The 17242-nt window shown below is 42.1% G+C and overlaps 1 protein-coding gene across 3 annotated transcripts in view; it reads left to right on the top strand.

The window, feature by feature from the left end:
• DGKA (diacylglycerol kinase alpha) overlaps positions 1–17242 on the top strand; it is a 311491-nt gene that overhangs the window by 268316 nt on the left and 25933 nt on the right. For all 3 annotated transcript variants that reach the window (XM_075336996.1, XM_075336997.1, XM_075336995.1), the window contains 6 exons: positions 5771–5857; positions 7262–7335; positions 7836–7910; positions 10205–10290; positions 11994–12083; positions 12418–12578. In XM_075336996.1, the coding sequence (XP_075193111.1) occupies positions 5771–5857; positions 7262–7335; positions 7836–7910; positions 10205–10290; positions 11994–12083; positions 12418–12578 (573 nt within the window). The remainder of the gene's footprint in view (positions 1–5770; positions 5858–7261; positions 7336–7835; positions 7911–10204; positions 10291–11993; positions 12084–12417; positions 12579–17242) is intronic.

The following is a 17242-nucleotide window of genomic DNA, read 5'->3' as shown; positions in this document are numbered from 1 at the left end:
GATATTCTACTGCGCGGTCCCTCAAAGCTCTTTATAGTTGCTCTTAAAGGGGTTGTCCACTACATTGAAATTGATGGCCTATTCTTAGGATAGGTCATCAATGTCTGATTGGCCGAGGTCCAACACCCCGCAGCAGGCACTCGGAAATGCACAGTTCTGATGCTGCTCTGTCTTCTGATAACGGCCGTGGCCAGGGACTGCACATCCGCCTCCTATTGATTAGAATGGAAGGCGGATGTGCAGTACCCGGCCTTGGCCGCTATCAGAAGATGGAGCAGTGCCAGAACTAAGAATTTCCGGCTGCCGACGGAGATCAGCTGATCGGTGGGGGTACAGCGTGTCGGACCCGGCCAATCAAACATTGATGACCTATTAATGTGAAGGTAGTGGACAATCCCTTTAACTGGCTCAGAGTATCTTGATACCTTATTCAAAAATTAGTTTTATAAACCATATCTTTTCTTACTTTATGACATTCAACATTGTAGTCCTTATACGTCTAACAACATATTTTATCACCAATCATTCCCAAGGTGCTAATGCTAAACATTAAATTTGCCCGGCAATATAGATCCCATATTGCTGAATAACTTCAATACTGTATAAAAGTTGCGTGTCTCTATGCTGTCATTGAAACTGTCTGAAAAAAATATATATACACTGTGTGCAGAATTGTTAGGCAAGTTGTATTTTAGAGGATTTTCTTTATTATTGATCAACAACTATGTTCTCAATCAACCCAAAAGACTCACAAATATCAAAGCTTAATATTTTTGGAAGTTGGAGTGGGTTTTTTTTTAGATTTGGCTATCTTAGGAGGATATCTGTTTGTGCAGGTAACTATTACTATGCAGAATTATTAGGCAACTTAATAAAAACCAAATATATTCCCATCTCACTTGTGTATTTTCACCAGGTAAACCAATATAACTGCACAAAATTTAGAAATAAACATTTCTGACATGCAAAAACAAAACCCCCAAAAATTAGTGACCAATATAGCCCCCTTTCTTTATGATGACACTCAACAGCCTACCATCCATAGATTCTGTCAGTTGCTTGATCTGTTTACCATCAACATTGCATGAAGCAGCCACCACAGCCTCCCAGACACTGTTCCGAGAGGTGTACTGTTTTCCCTCCCTGTAGATCTCACATTTTATGAGGGACCACAGGTTCTCTATGGGGTTCAGATCAGGTGAACAAGGGGACCGTGTCATTATTTTTTCATCTTTTAGACCTCTACTGGCCAGCCATGCTGTGGAGTAGTTGGATGCATGTGATGGAGCATTGTCCTGCATGAAAATCATGTTTTTCTTGAACGATAGACTTCTTCTTGTACCACTGCTTGAAGAAGTTGTCTTCCAGAAACTGGCAGTAGGTCTGGGAGTTGAGCTTCACTCTATCCTCAACCTGAAAAGGTCCCACAAGTTCATCTTTGATGATACCAGCCCATACCAGTACCCCACCTCCACCTTGCTGGCATCTGAGTCGGAGTGGCGTTCTCTGCGCTTTACTGATCCAGCCTCTGGCCCATCCATCTGGCCCATCAAGAGTCACTCTCATTTCATCAGTCCATAAAACCTTTGAAAAATTAGTCTTAAGATATTTCTTGGCCCAGTCTTGACGTTTTATCTTATGTTTCTTGTTTAAAGGTGGTAGTTTTTCAGACTTCCTTACCTTGGCCATGTCCCTGAGTATGGCACACCTTGTGCTTTTTGATACTCCAGTAACGTTGCAGCTCTGAAATATGGCCAAACTGGTGACAAATGGCATCTTAGCAGCTTCACGCTTGATTTTCCTCAATTCATGGGCAGTTATTTTGCGCCTTTTTTGACCAACACGCTTTTTGCGACCCTGTTGGCTATTTGCCATGAAACGCTTGATTGTTCGGTGATCACGATTCAAAAGTTTGGCAATTTCAGGACTGCTGCATCCCTCTGCAAAACATCTCACAATTTTGGACTTTTCAGACCCAGTCACATCTCTCTTCTGACCCATTTTGACAAAGGAAAGGAAGTTGCCTAATGATTAAGCACACCTTATATAGGGTGTTGATGTCATTACACCACACCCCTTCTCATTACAGAGATGCACATCAACTGATTTACTTAATTGGTAGTTGGCTCTCAAGCCTATACAGCTTGGAGTAGGACAACATGTATACAAATGTATTAGGAAAATATAGCCCAACGTAAATGTTTGTGGGGATAAAAGGACCTAAAACCCCACAATTGGCACAAACTCAAAAGCATAATATATAAGGACGAGAACAAAGAGTTTTTGCGTGCAAAAAATAGACAAATTTATTAGACACAGTAGGTGAACATCCGTATTAAAATCACATAAAATCAGCAAAGTAACAGGACCATGGGCTGAATACCATGTTGCCTCAGGGTAAATAACAATCAGTATATATATATATATATATATATATATATAGCTGTATATCTAGGCAGATACATATGTTGCATACATTCTGTCTTAGTACCAGCAGTATAGAAAACCCCTCAGGGTCACAACCACATTTTGGCATATGCAGAAAATCATCATGTATCTACCAGAAATGGATGGCAGCGATAGAGCCAGACCAGGTCACAAGAGCAAACCTCCAAACGCAGACGTACGTTTCAAAAAGGATTTCTTTATATCTTCATCAGAGCAGAGGCATTCTAACCTTCCACCCCAACAAACCGGGTTTTAAATATTCGCGCCGATCAGCTGTGTCCAGAGGCTCTGGATCGGCGCATGCGCGGGCTCCCAGGCAAGTCCCGCGAGACCGCCTCCGTCACGTCAAACCGCGCATGCGCGGGAGCAGGGACGCGTCACCATGGCTCCCGTGCAGGCGCGGGACGGCAAGACGGCAGCGATCCAGCAAGGACGAGCATGAGAGGCAGCGCACGCGCACAGGAACCACCAGAACTCGCTGAGGTCATAACAGTACGCGGAAATACAACAATGCAGGTAACTAATCATCAATTTCAAAGAGAGCAGCGCTCTATATGGGAGTCGAGCTGTTATTTTCATGTGATGGGAAATCCATTGCATCTTTATTCATCCATGTGGACCACGTATCACACTCCCAATAGTGATGGATATTAACAGTTTAACCTATAAGCATAAAAGGGGTAAATAAATATCTCCGGTGTCAGGGATAGATGGATAGACAAAAGGTGCATTTTTTTAAAAACATTTAAAACATCACGGATGCAAGTGGTCAAGGAATGGAGATAGTGCCACAGTCAAATATAGAGAATGAGAACAAGATATATACAACAAGTTCATCAATATACGAGTACATTAATACTGCACGTGTATATATATACACGTGCACAATGCATATGTCTTATGATGTTATAGAAAAGGTGAATAACTAACGGCCTCGTTGAGACCCCTAGGGACCAGAGTGTCCAAGGTGACGATCCATTTCGTCTCGCATTGTGCTAGACGTTTCACCCCTGATTCCCCCCACTATAGTCTCAATGCCTCTAATTCTGAGTTTGGCGGGGTCACATGAGTGGTGAGATCGAAAATGTCTAGGCAGTGTTTTTAACATCAAACTGACCTATAAGAGCAGCAGATGCAGGACTATAGTTGGGGGAATCAGGGGTGGTGACCTCAAAAAACGTCTAGCACAATGCGAGACGAAATGGATCGTCACCTTGGACACTCTGGTCCCTAGGGGTCTCAGCAAGGCTGTTAGTTATTCACCTTTTCTATAACATCAGAAGACATATGCATTGTGCACGTGTGTATATATATACACGTACAGTATTAATGTACTCGTATATTGATGAATTTGTTGTATATATCTTGTTCTCATTCTCTATATTTAACTGTGGCACTGTCTCCATTCCTTGACCACTTGCATCCGTGATGTTTTAAATGTTTTTAAAAAAATGCACCTTTTGTCTATCCATCTATCCCTGACACCGGAGATATTTATTTACCCCTTTTATGCTTATAGGTTAAACTGTTAATATCCATCACTATTGGGAGTGTGATACGTGGTCCACATGGATGAATAAAGATGCAATGGATTTCCCCATCACATGAAAATAACATCTCGACTCCCATATAGAGCACCGCTCTCTTTGAAATTGGTGATTAGTTACCTGCATTGTTGTATTTCCGCGTACTGTTACGACCTCAGCGAGTCCTGGTGGTTCCTGTGCGCGTGCGCTGCCTCTCATGCTCGTCCTTGCTGGATCGTTGCCATCCCGCGCCTGTGGGCACCTGCGCGGGAGCCATGGTGACGCGTCCCTGCTCCCGCGCATGCGCGGTGTGACGGCGGCGGTCTCGCGGGACTTGCCTGGGAGCCCGCGCATGCGCCGATCCAGAGCCTCTGGACACAGCTGATCGGCGCGAATATTTAAAACCCGGTTTGTTGGGGTGGAAGGTTAGAACACCTCTGCTCTGATGAAGATATACAGAAATCCTTTTCGAAACGTACATCTGCGTTTGGAGGTTTGCTCTTGTGACCTGGTCTGGCTCTATCGCTGCCATCCATTTCTGGTAGATACATGATGATTTTCTGCATATGCCAAAATGTGGTTGTGACCCTGAGGGGTTTTCTATACTGCTGGTACTAAGATAGAATGTATGCAACATATGTATCTGCCTGGATGTACAGCTATATATATATATACTGATTGTTATTTACCCTGAGGCAATATGGTATCCAGCCCATGGTCCTGTTACTTTTCTGATTTTATGTGATTTTAATACGGATGTTCCCCTTCTGTGTCTAATAAATTTGTCTATTTTTTGCACGCAAAAACTCTTTGTTCTCGTCCTTATATAACATGTATACAAAGTATCATGTGATCAAAATACTCATTTGCCTAATAATTCTGCACACAGTGTATATTTATATATAATAGAGAGCAAGTGAATATTATTGTATACTCCATTGAAGAGAACAATGCATTGACTGATATTTACTTATATACTGGTGATCTTGACAGAGTAACCATCATTTTAACTTTTATTTCATAAATCAATAATACACATGGAAATAAGAGACTGTGTAATAGATCTTATCAGATAAATCTGCTTCCTCCTCCCTCTGGACTGATCTTTCCTTCTCAAAATTCTTAATTGTCAGGTGAAATCTGTATTCAGTGAAGACAGATTGTTACATTACTGAGATAGGAGTTTACAGTTGTTACTGTACTAAGATTCTTTGGAGAGAAAAGGCGCTAGAAGCAGACCTCCTCCCTCCTTCCGTCTATACAAAATCTTATAAGATTCAACTGCCATCTCCTACCTCACCGAATACAGATTTTTCTGGAGAATTCAGAATTTCAGAATTTTGATAATGACTGATCAGTCCTGGCAGAGAAAGAAGCAGATTTCTTTGATAAAGATATATTAAATTCTTGATTTCATTTTTTCTATTGATTCCTAAAAATGAAAATTAAAATGACGATTACTCTTTAAAAAAAAGTGTCCCTGAAATAAGATAGATCAACTATCTTCACAAAAAGTGATACATGTATGATAACTGCTGACATTCCTACTGATCCCGAAAACAAAGTTCCCAAAGTTCCCTGTGCGAATGAATCATTAGGGGCATGTGCAGCTACTGCTCAATTAACTGTCTAGAACATCCCTGTCTAGTTATACAGTTCATATATATTTTTTTTTACTGATGCCTTTATTAACGTTATTACACCTTTCATGCAGATGTTGTTCTTAACACATATGTTAATATTCTGTTCACTGTTTAATTTACTATGGTTTCCTGTTTTACCTCTCTTATGCTCAGGAACGACAGAACAGCCAGAAGAATCTTATTGCCACTTCAGAAGAAGTGGCGCAGAGCTTCAGTTCAGCGGAGGGACAGGCTTTACGAGTAAGGCGCAGTCACTAGTACAGTGCTGTGTTGCTCCTTTTAAGGGAATCTGTCAGCAGGTTCTTGGTACTTCATCTGAGCACAGCATGATGTAGGCAAAGAGATCTTGAATCCAGCGATGTATCACTTACATTACTAGGTGCAGCCGTTTTGACACAATCAGAATTTTTAGATTTAAGGCCCAGTCACACACAACGACTTACCAGCGATCCCGAAAACGATGCGACCTGATAGGAATTGCTGGTAAGTCGCTGGGAGGTCACAGGTGAGATGTCACACAGTCAGACCTTACCAACGATGCAGGAATGATACAGGTCGCTGTGGTGACCTGTATAACGATCTCAGCAGTCACTGTGACCCTGTCACACAGTGTCAAACACAGCAATGGGTCCTGCCCAGCAGGACATCGCCTTTGAAGAAAATGGCCTGGACCATTTGGCAACGACTAGAGATCTCAAAGCAGGGGCCTGATCGCTGGTAGATGTCACACATAACGAGATCGCTAACGGGATCGCTACTGCGTCACAGAAACCGTGACTCAGCAGCGATCTCGCTAGCGATCTCGTTATGTGTGACGGTACCTTTAGTCATGTAACAAAGCTGAAAGAGCTGCCCCCACCCAAACCAGGCTCTCAATAGACATACATTGACAGTGAGATGCCAGTTAGAGGAGGGGGCGTGCAAGACTGCTGTGTGCCTGACATTGTAGTTCAAGCAATGATAAAGTCCTGCTGATTAAATAAACATGGCAACCAAACAACAGATTGAATCTTGACAAGACAAGCATCCCTGAATTTTCTGTGTTAACCCTTGCAGCATGCTGACTTCAGCTTACATATCAAAAACCTGCTGACAGAACACTTTTTTTACATTCTTATGATCAACTGATGGGTCCTGTTTATCCAATGTCTGATTATCAACTGTGGTTGCCAAAGGATGCCTCACATGGCTATACATTTCCTACAGTGGTCTCTTAACCTTACATGCTAGGTATTGAAATGAATAGCCTTCAATGTAATTTATGACTCTTTCATACAAAGCAATCCTTCATCTTGCCTCATATAGGAAGCTCACATGTACGAATTCTCCCTCTATGATGAACATATTCTTAAGTAGAATTTATGGAACTGGACGGTCTTTATGACAACCTCTAAGTGGGTTACCCATCAATGAAAACGTATCACCTATACAAAAAGTAGGGGATGTCTCCGATTATATTTTACTGGGACCCCTTCCAAATTAGTCCCCTTTGTCACCAGTTTTAATGGCGCAGCAATTGTACATGCGCTCCATTCAAAGTCTATGAGGCCTGACGGAGATACCAAAGTGGTGACAGGTTTTGATTTAAACACTTTTAAAATATAAAAACAATTATTGAATTAACAATTTTTATTTTATTTTCAGGTTGTACCAATGTCAGACACACACCCTTTACTTGTCTTTGTCAACCCGAAGAGTGGAGGTAAACAGGGAGAGAGGTGAGTGCTCACCAGCTAAATATCAGTAGCAATGTACCTTTTTATTTGCACGTGTAATCAGTTCAATTAAATAGATAAATAACAAACGACATAATTGTATAAACTTGGTTCCTTGTAGGTTCAGAGTCTCACTGACTCCGAGTGTTATATCTACCATTGGGCACTGTACATATATCGGAGAAGCTTTCACTACCCATAAATATTTTTTACTTTTTACATAATTTCTATGCATATATTAACTGTGCAATTCAAATATGGACATGATATCATTCCTGAGTAATAATATATTGCATCTAAAGTTCCTATTTTGAAGAAATGAATACCTACCTTTGATGCTTATATACATCAGCACAAATCCATTAATTTTATTGAAAACTATATTTTATATATGCATGTTTTATTGTAATTTATACTGTTTTATATCTATCGCATATTTATATATTCTGTAAGAACTCAAAGATGCTTGTTTATAATACTGACTTCTCTCTTATTCACTGCAGAGTCCTTCGCAAATTTCAGTATTTGCTAAACCCTCGACAAGTGTATAATCTAATTAAAGCAGGGCCTTCACCCGGGTAAGAGAAGACAAGCAAATGTATACATTAAATGGTTTTCCCACAAAGAAAATAGTGCCACTAGAATCTGTTCCTGTTGGAGAATTGTCTGTGTGGGCATAGTCAAATTCCTTTTTTCTCTGTAGACAAGAAATGGGACCAGTTGACCCACTTAAACATTAGATCATATAATAAGTAGTGATGGGTGAACCCAGACTATAACATTCGGGATCCGAACTGGATACCTAGTATCCGTGCCCTGATCCGAAACATGGAGTTCTCAGTGAACTCCTGTAACTATCCAGATTCAGCCACCCAGATAATAAAAAAAAAATAAAGGAAAAAAAAATAGGGAATAAAGCAGGAGCGTTATACTTACCGGGTCTCCCACATGGCTGTAACACTACCTCTGGGGCCGCTCATTACCCTCATAGATATTCACTGCTTCCCTTGCCCACCAGCAGTCCCATTGTCTCTGATTAGTTGCAGTCAGACCACACCCCCACCCTTTGTGACAGCATGCGTGATTGCTTGGAATCACACACTCTGTCTGCGTCTCTATACTTTTGGAAAAATAAATAAATAAAAAAAAGGTGTACGATCCCCCCATATCATGATACCCAGCCTAGACAAAGCATACGGCTACAGGCTGAAGCCCACAACTGTGTGTTTATCTTGGCTGTGTATCAAAATAAGAAGGACTCCCCAATTTTGATACCCAGCCACGATAAAGCCGACAGCTGGGGGCTGGTATACTCAGGCTGGGGAGACCCATGGTTATTGGGCTCACCCAAGCCTAAAAATAGCAGCCTGCAGCTGCCCAGACATGTCGTAGCCATTAGATACAGCAATCTCGACACTTTACCCTGATCATCCCAGTTGCCCTGGTGCGGTGGCAATCAGGGTAATTTAAGGGGTTCATGACAGCTCACAGCTGCTACTAATAATCTAACTGTGTAGGATAATCATAAAACCTAACCTTTAATATACATTATTTTAAGACCTAAAGTCACCTGAGTGCGCTGACTTTAGGTCTTAAAATAATTTATATTAAAGTTTAAGCTTTATGATTATCCTACACAGTGAGATTATCAATTTTTGAGGAGATATTATTAGTATCAGTGATTTTTTTTTTCACAGCTGCCACTAAGCCCTAAATTAGTAATGGGAGTCATCTATGAGACACCCCATTACTAATTTGTAAGTGAAAAGTGAAAAGAAATAAACACAAACGCCAAAAAAATATTTATTTGAAAACTTTTTTTTTTTTAAATCTCCTTTCTCTTCTATTTATGAACCCCAAACACCTGGTTACAACATAATCTACAATTCTGGGCAGCTGCAGGCTGCTATTTTTAGGCTGGGAGTGCCCAATAACCATGTGCCTCCATAGCCTGAGAACAAAAGCCCCCTGCTATCAGCTTTATCATGGCTGAGTATCAAAATTGGGGGAGGATTGCATGCTATTTTTTAAAATTATTTATATAATTAATTAAAAAAAAAAAGCCGCTTAGGGTCCCTCTTATTTTGATAAGCACAGGGCTGGGGACTGCAGCCTGTAGCCATAGGTTTTATCTGTACTGGGTATCATAATATGGGGGTACCCTAAGCCAATTTTTTATTTATTTTTATTTACACCACTATAGAGATGCAGAGAGCGTGTGTGATTCCAAGCAATCATACACACTGTCACACAGGGAGGGGGCAGAGTCTGACTGCAACCAATCAGATAGAAAAGGATAACTCCAGGACACAAAGGACAACATAAGACAGAGGGGCCCAAATAAATATTTTTTATTTTTTTTTATTTTCTGCAAAAAAAAGTGTACCACAACTAAAACAAAGCCAACGTTTCAGCTTTTTGCAAGCCTTTATCAAGTTTTGTGTCTCAAAATTGTTGAGGGGGGGAGAAAAGGACGGGTTCAGCGTCTCAGGCGGTGTTATTACACAAGAAGAGGTACACATACAGTATATGCAGAAACAATGCATGGAATTGCAGATAGGAGGGATGAGAGGAATGAGGTGAAACGAGGGCCTTCAAGGAGCGCCAACATGGAGTAGGACAGAGACATGGGGGCGTATGGCGGCAATGCGTGCAGCACAATATTTGGGTCCCCATAGACTTATATTGGGATCAGCATCCAAGCAATTATTCTGATCCTGAACCGGGTTTTTTTTTTTTTTGTTAAAAAATCCAGCTGGACCCGTCAGTCCCCAATATTTGCAGATTCGCCCATCGCTAATAATAAGTTGCTTCCTGAGGAGAAACTAATATACTGTCTTATAACATTAAGTTTACTTCTATTTATCCTTAGTCTCAATTTCTTCTGGGATGTTCAAGAGTATCGGATTTTAGTGTGTGGCGGGGATGGTACTGTTGGATGGATTTTGGATGCCATTGGTAAGAGCAATTCATTATTTTTGTTTGCATAAACGGTGAAAGAACATTACATTTAATAATATCAATACCACCAGTGCTCTCTGAATGAAAATATATCACTTAGTGTGTATACTTGTGTCCAATTACATAACCACATAAAATTACAATATCGAAAAAGATTCTTCATTAAAGAGCCCAGTACTGACATTCTACGCTGGGATTGTTATGTTGTTATAAGAACAAATTGTATTTAAGTAATGAAGTAAATGATGAACACTGCACTTCGAGACCATACACTATTGCATATAGTACTGGTATCAAGTTTTAGATGAGTCCTTAAAGTCAATCTTACACCAGGTTGTTGCCAATTAATCTGAGAGCAGCGTAACATAGAGGCAAAGACACTGATTCCAGCAATGTGTCACTTACTGGGCTGCTTAATGTAGTTTTGATAAAATCACTGATTAATCAGCAATAGCTTATCATTAGAGGACTACTTGGCGTGCTGCTAGGTAGTCCAGCATATTCATGACCTCTGTATAACTGCTAGATCAGCAGCAAAGAAAACATTGATTTTATCAAAATGACAGCAAACAGCTCAGTAAATGACACATCGCTGGAATCAGGGTCTCTGTCTCTACATTATGTTGCTCTCAAATGGAGTTGTTAAAAGCTTGTGACAGATTCCAATTAAAGAGACCCAACCATCAGGATTTTCATACATAAAGTAAAGCCAGTGCTATAATGGTGCTAGGATAATGAATCTAAGCATGCTTGTTGTTCTGAGATTGGATGTTTTATTTCAGAAATATGTGCAAGAAAAGTTTCAGCAATGTTCTGACATTTGATTGACAGGTGCAACAGGGGTGGGAATATGTGGGTTAGGTTTTGCTATCTATTCCTGCCCCTGTCTGCCCTTCTTCCCCCTATTACCATCATATACGTTAATTCCAGCGCCTGTGCAGTGTCTTTTCTAAGTACTGCAGAAAACTCTGCACTAAGATGGCGTTGGAGTCGGAGCCTGCACCATCTTTGAGAAGACTATCTTCCTGCTTTGGACTGTTGTCGCATCCTCTGCTCTTGTTGTGACCGCGGGAGCGTGCATGGGCACAACAAAAGTGGAGACCGTCCCCAAAATTAGTTCACCGCAGATCACACCAAGAAGAATACGAGCCGCATGCTTCAGAGGAGACCGGTGAGCTGATTTAGGGACGGTCTTCAATTCTGTTGTGACCGCGTGCGCTCTCGCTGTCACAATGAGAGCAGAGAATGTGAGGGCACAAAGATAGTGCCAGGCATAGCAATAAGTGAAGAGTTTTCTGCAATACTTATAAATGATACTGCACCAGAATTAACGTCTATGACAGTGACAGGGGGAGGAAGGCCAGGCAGACAAACAGGGGCGGGAATGGGTAGCTAAACCGGACCCACATATTCCTGCTCCTGTTGCACCTGTTAATCAAATAGCAGTGCATTACTGTAACTTTATTTCCACATATTTCTGAAATAAAACATCCAATCTCAGAGCAAAAGCTATGCTTACATTCAGCATCCTAGGGCCAGTATAGCACTGGCTTTACTTTATATATGAAAATCCTGCTGGTTGGTTCCCTTTAAGCATAGCAATGATCATGCAATGGAAGCAGGATATCTGATGGGCAAATATCCCAATAGAAAATAAATAAAACAAAACATATGATCTCATGCTATTTCATCCTTACTAGACAAAGCTAATCTTCCACAAAGACCACCTGTAGCTGTCCTGCCCCTGGGTACAGGGAATGACCTTGCTCGATGTCTCAGATGGGGAGGAGGTGAGATTTTTTTATGTCCTGTTTATTGCATCATTAATCAGAAAATGAAAGTACTGTCATCTGGTAGATGGGGGACTGATGTCTCAAACCCCCCGTCTTTTTAAAATCACTGTATAATTTATTTGTGTATTTACTTGTCATTTATGTTGCTATTATGTACAGATCAGCAGAAGTATTTTATTACATTAGATACAGTGTGGTATCACTCACTTTACTAAGATACCATTGTAAATAAATATCAGATGAAATCTGTAGTGACAAGCAAAGCGAAAATAAATAAATGATGAGTTTGCAATTTGAGCCTCAGATATAAACCTCTGTGATTTGTATTTAGGGTATGATGGCGAAAATCTAGTTAAAGTGTTAAAAGACATTGAAAAAAGTTCAATATTATTGATGGACCGATGGAACATTGAAGTGATACCGGAGAACACTGAGGAAAAAGGAGACCCTGTCCCCTATGAAATAATCAATAACTACTTTTCCATTGGAGTGGTACGTATGGAAGTGTTTGCACTTATTAGTGTTTTTCGGGGGACCATGAGATACCTTTAGGGAATACTGAGATAAGCATTTTATTTGAAAAAAGTAGTGCAGATTGAGGTTATATGAATGTAAGTTTCTGATTTTAGTTACTTATCCTTTTGATCTTTGCTGCAAGTTTGTCTGTATTATTTCCTTTAGAATACGTAATACACCTATACATTCATTTCCTTTTCATAAAGATTCATAAATAAACATTTCAATAAAAATTAAAGTTAATAAAGCATATATTCTAAACTGGAAATAATACTAAGAAAAAACCTTCTAGGAATAGATGTGCCCATATTTTTAATGGTTAAAGGGAACCTGTCAGGTCCAATATGCACCCAGAACCACAAGCAGTTCTGGGTGCACATTTCTAATCCCTGCCTAAATGTCCCTGTATACATTTACATAAATAAAGAGATCTTTAGAAAAGTATTTCTAAAGATCTTATCTCATATGCTAATGAGCGAGGGGACTAGTCCTCTGGGCAGGGCCGTATTTACCATTAGGCACCCGTTGTCCGGTGCCTGTGGTAGCGGGTTGCGGGGGGCGGCACCTACTTGCTGCAAAAAAAAAATTGTTTTTTTTTACATCCTCCTGCCCCTTCGTTAGACAGTTTATTAAATCCGCTGTGTTTTCGGAGGGGAGGAGAGAGGTGAGAGGCGCACCTCCATCTATCTGTATCTACGTCTTTAAGACGCGCATACAAATAGACTGCGGGCGCCGTACACAAGGAGTTGATTGACCTCGGAAGTGCTGGCGCCTGCACTTCGGAGTCAGAGGCGCACCAATCAGCTCCGTGCTGTGGCGGCCAAAACTGTAGATGCCGTGGAGCCTCTGGGCTTTAGTTTACCTGGCTAGTTAGCTCCATTAGCATGTTAGCACACCCCTGTGGGCGTCCTTTCATGCTAATGAATGTGCAGCCTCAGAGGATGATCTCACTCACCTCTCTGCTGCCATCACCGCCTGACACTGCATTTTGGCTCAGTGCACATGACCTTGGAGTTTGGGTCATACGCAGTATGAAGCTGGGTTTATGTGTCCTGGCTTCAAACTGAAGTAGTGCACATGACCCAAACTCCGGGATCATGCACACTGAGCCAAAATCCAGCGTCGGGCAGCGATGTCAGTGGAGAGGTTAGTGAGATCATCCTCTGACGCTGCATATTCATTAGCATGTTAGGATGCCCACAGGGGAGTACTAACATGCTAATGGGGCCGACTGGCAAGGGAAGTAACGCTCTTGGGGCTAGTCCCCTCACTCATTAGCATATGATAAAAGATCTTTAGAAATACTTTTTCTAAAGATCTCTTCATCTATGCTAGTGTATACAGGGACGGTTACGTAGGATTTAGCAACATGCACCCAGAACTACTCATGGTTCTGGGTGTAGATTGGACCTGACAGGTTCCCTTTAATCCTCTACGCAATTGTTCCCTTTTGAACACCAGCGCCAGTGCTCATTTACACTGTCATGCAGACAATGTGGCTGGTTTACGATGGAGCAGTACAGCCTTCATGCTTTGACATATGGGCTCTGTGAGCCTTGGTCTGATATATTTACAGGACTCTTTATGCAGCTGTACAGTAATCTAATTAAGGAAAAAGGGATTATACCCCTGTATTATTACTTAGCTAAGGTTAAAATAGTTTGGACAATAGGCTTACAAATTATAACTGATTTTTAAAGGGTTAATCACGTTTTCATATATGAGTCTTGATGGTAAAAGCCAACACTTTTTCAATTTACTGTGTACTAAAATTGCATCCCTTCTCGAGATATTGACATTTTTCTTTTGTTTAAAGCTTGTTGCCTAGGTGACCAACCACAGCTGCTGTCTAGCTTGTAAGCGCTGCACTCAAATTAGCTGGGATTGGGAGGTAACACTATGCTCCAGCGATCCTGGACAGCTTCAAAGCAGCGTTGACAAGCTCAATAAAAAAGAGCATGTGTATGTTCGGCCACTTGTAGACTACAGCAACGGTGTGTCACCTAGGCAATGAGCTGTATATCAAAAAAAGGAAGTGTTAATTTCTTAAGAACAGCTAAACATTTTAATAAACAGTCAATTGCAAAACTGCTTATTTTTACAAGCACTATCCAACATTATCCATATGTAAAAATAACCCTTTAATTAAAAAGTAGTTCAGAACAGAGCTTTTTTCATAGATACTATATACACTGAACAAAAATATAAACGCAACACTCAAAGAGCTAAGACTTTTCTGTGTATACAAAAGGCCTTTTTCTCATATTTTTCACAAATTTGTCTAAGGCCTGCGCCACACATCCGTGCCTCCGGTACGTGTTTGTCATTTTTTACACGTCCCGGCGGCACGGAGACACTTTAACCAATGCTACCCTATTGTAGCAGGCACACACACGTAAAACCACACGGAACGTGTGTCCGTGTGCGTTTGTACGTGTGTGCGATTTTCAAAGCGCTGACATGTCAGTGATTTCTCCGGCAGCACGGGTGTCACACGGCCCGCACCCGTACCACACGGGTGTAGTGTGGATGCGGTCCCGTGTGACACGCGCCGGAGAAAACACACATGTCAGTGAAAAAAAAACAAAACATTTACTCACCTTCTCCAGCCCTCCTGTCTCTGCCGCTGCTGCCTCTTGCTGCCGACCGCCGCTCATTAATCTCATAGAATATTCACTTCACTGCCTGGCAGCAGCAGCAGCGGGGAGACGGGAGGGCTGGAGACCGAGGATCAGCACCACGGACAGCAGCGCAGACATCAGGAAGGACCAGGTGAGTATAATAATTACTGATTCTACGTGTGCTATCGCGGATAGCACACGTAGAACACACGTGTCACGCACGTACCAGAGACACGTACTTACCTGCACGCAACACGCAGGGAAAATACGTGTCTCGCGGCACGTGCGTGAATTTCACGTGAGTGTGGCAGAGGCCTAAATCTGTGTCAGTGAGCCCTTCTCTTTGCCAAAATAATCCATCCACCTCACAGGTGTGGCATATCAAGATGCTGATTAGAAGGCATGATTATTGCACAGGGGTGCCTTAGGCTGGCCACAATAAAAGCCAATTAATCTTTAGTGCAATATGACGTGCAGCGATGTTATGACGACATCGTCCACATGTAAATAGTATTAACTACTGCATCCTGTATATTAAAATGTGTAGTTTTGGGGGATCTTGGGGGGGGCAGAAAACCATTCAGTATCTGTTTTGACCACCATTTGCCTAAGTGTAACACATCTCCTTTGCACAGAGTTGACCAGGTTGTTGATTGTGGCCTGTGGAATGTTGGTCCTCTTCTCTTCAATGGCTGTGCAAAGTTGCTGTATATTGGAAGGAACTTGAACATGCTGTCATATACGCCGATCCAGAGCATCCCAAACATGGCCAATGGGTGACATGTCTGGTTAGTATGTTGGCCTTACAAGAACTGGGATGTTTTCAGTTTCCAGGAATTGTGTGCGGCAACATGGTGTGATGTCGTGGAGGAATGGCACAATCATGACCTCAGGATCTCATCACAGTATCTCTGTGCATTCAAAATGACATCAATAAAATGTACCTGTGTTCGTTGTCCATAACATACACCTGCCTATACCATAAATCCACCACCACCATGGGCCACTCCATTCACAACGTTTTCATCAATAAACCACTCACCCACACAACACTATACGCGCAGTCTGCCATCTGCCCTGTACAGGAAAGACGGGGATTCATGGTAAGCATTTACCCACTCAAATCAGTTTGATGTCAAACTGCAGTGAGATGGAAACCCCGATGAGGACGACGAGCAGCAGATGAGCTTCCTTGAGACAATTTCTCACAGTTTGTGCAAAAATTCTTTGGTAATGCAAATTGATTGTTGCAGCAGCTGTCTGGGTGGCTTCAGGCGGTCTTGGAGGTGAAGATGCTGGATGTTGAGGTCCGGGGCTGGTGTGGTTACATGTGGTCTGCGGTTGTGAGGTTGGTTGGATATTCTGCCAAATTCTCTGAAACACCTTTGGAGACAGCTTATGGTAGAGAAATGAACATTCAATTCACGGGCAACAGTTCCTGCAGTCACCATGCTAATTGCACGCTCCCTCAAAACGTCCAAGATCGGTGGCATTGTGCTGTGTAATAAAGCTGCACATTTTAGAGTGTCCTTTAATTGTGGCCAGACTAAAGGTACCGTCACACTAAGCAACTTACCAGCGATCCCAACAACGATAGGGATCGCTGGTAAGTTGCTAGGAGGTTGCTGGTGAGCTGTCACACTGCGACGCTCCAGCGATCCCACCAGCAACCTGACCTGGCAGGGATCGCTGGAGCGTGGCTACACGAGTTGCTGGTGAGCTCACCAGCAACCAGTGTCCAGCCCCCAGCGCAGCGTGGAAGATGCTGCGCTTGGTAACTAAGGTAAATATCGGGTAACCAACCCGATATTTACCTTGGTTACCACCGCACGGAGCTACACGTGCAGAGAGCAGGGAGCAGCGCACACTGAGCGCTGGCTCCTTGCTCTCCTAGCTACAGCACACATCGGGTTAATTACCTGATGTGTGCTGCAGCTAAATGTGCAGGGAGCAGCGCACAATGCTTAGCGCTGGCTCCCTGCTCTCCTACTTACAGCACACATCAGGTTAATTAACCCG

Source organism: Anomaloglossus baeobatrachus, chromosome 2 (assembly GCF_048569485.1).
Source record: "Anomaloglossus baeobatrachus isolate aAnoBae1 chromosome 2, aAnoBae1.hap1, whole genome shotgun sequence".
In the NCBI taxonomy this organism is placed as follows: domain Eukaryota; kingdom Metazoa; phylum Chordata; class Amphibia; order Anura; family Aromobatidae; genus Anomaloglossus; species Anomaloglossus baeobatrachus.
This window is presented reverse-complemented; position numbering and strand designations above follow the sequence as displayed.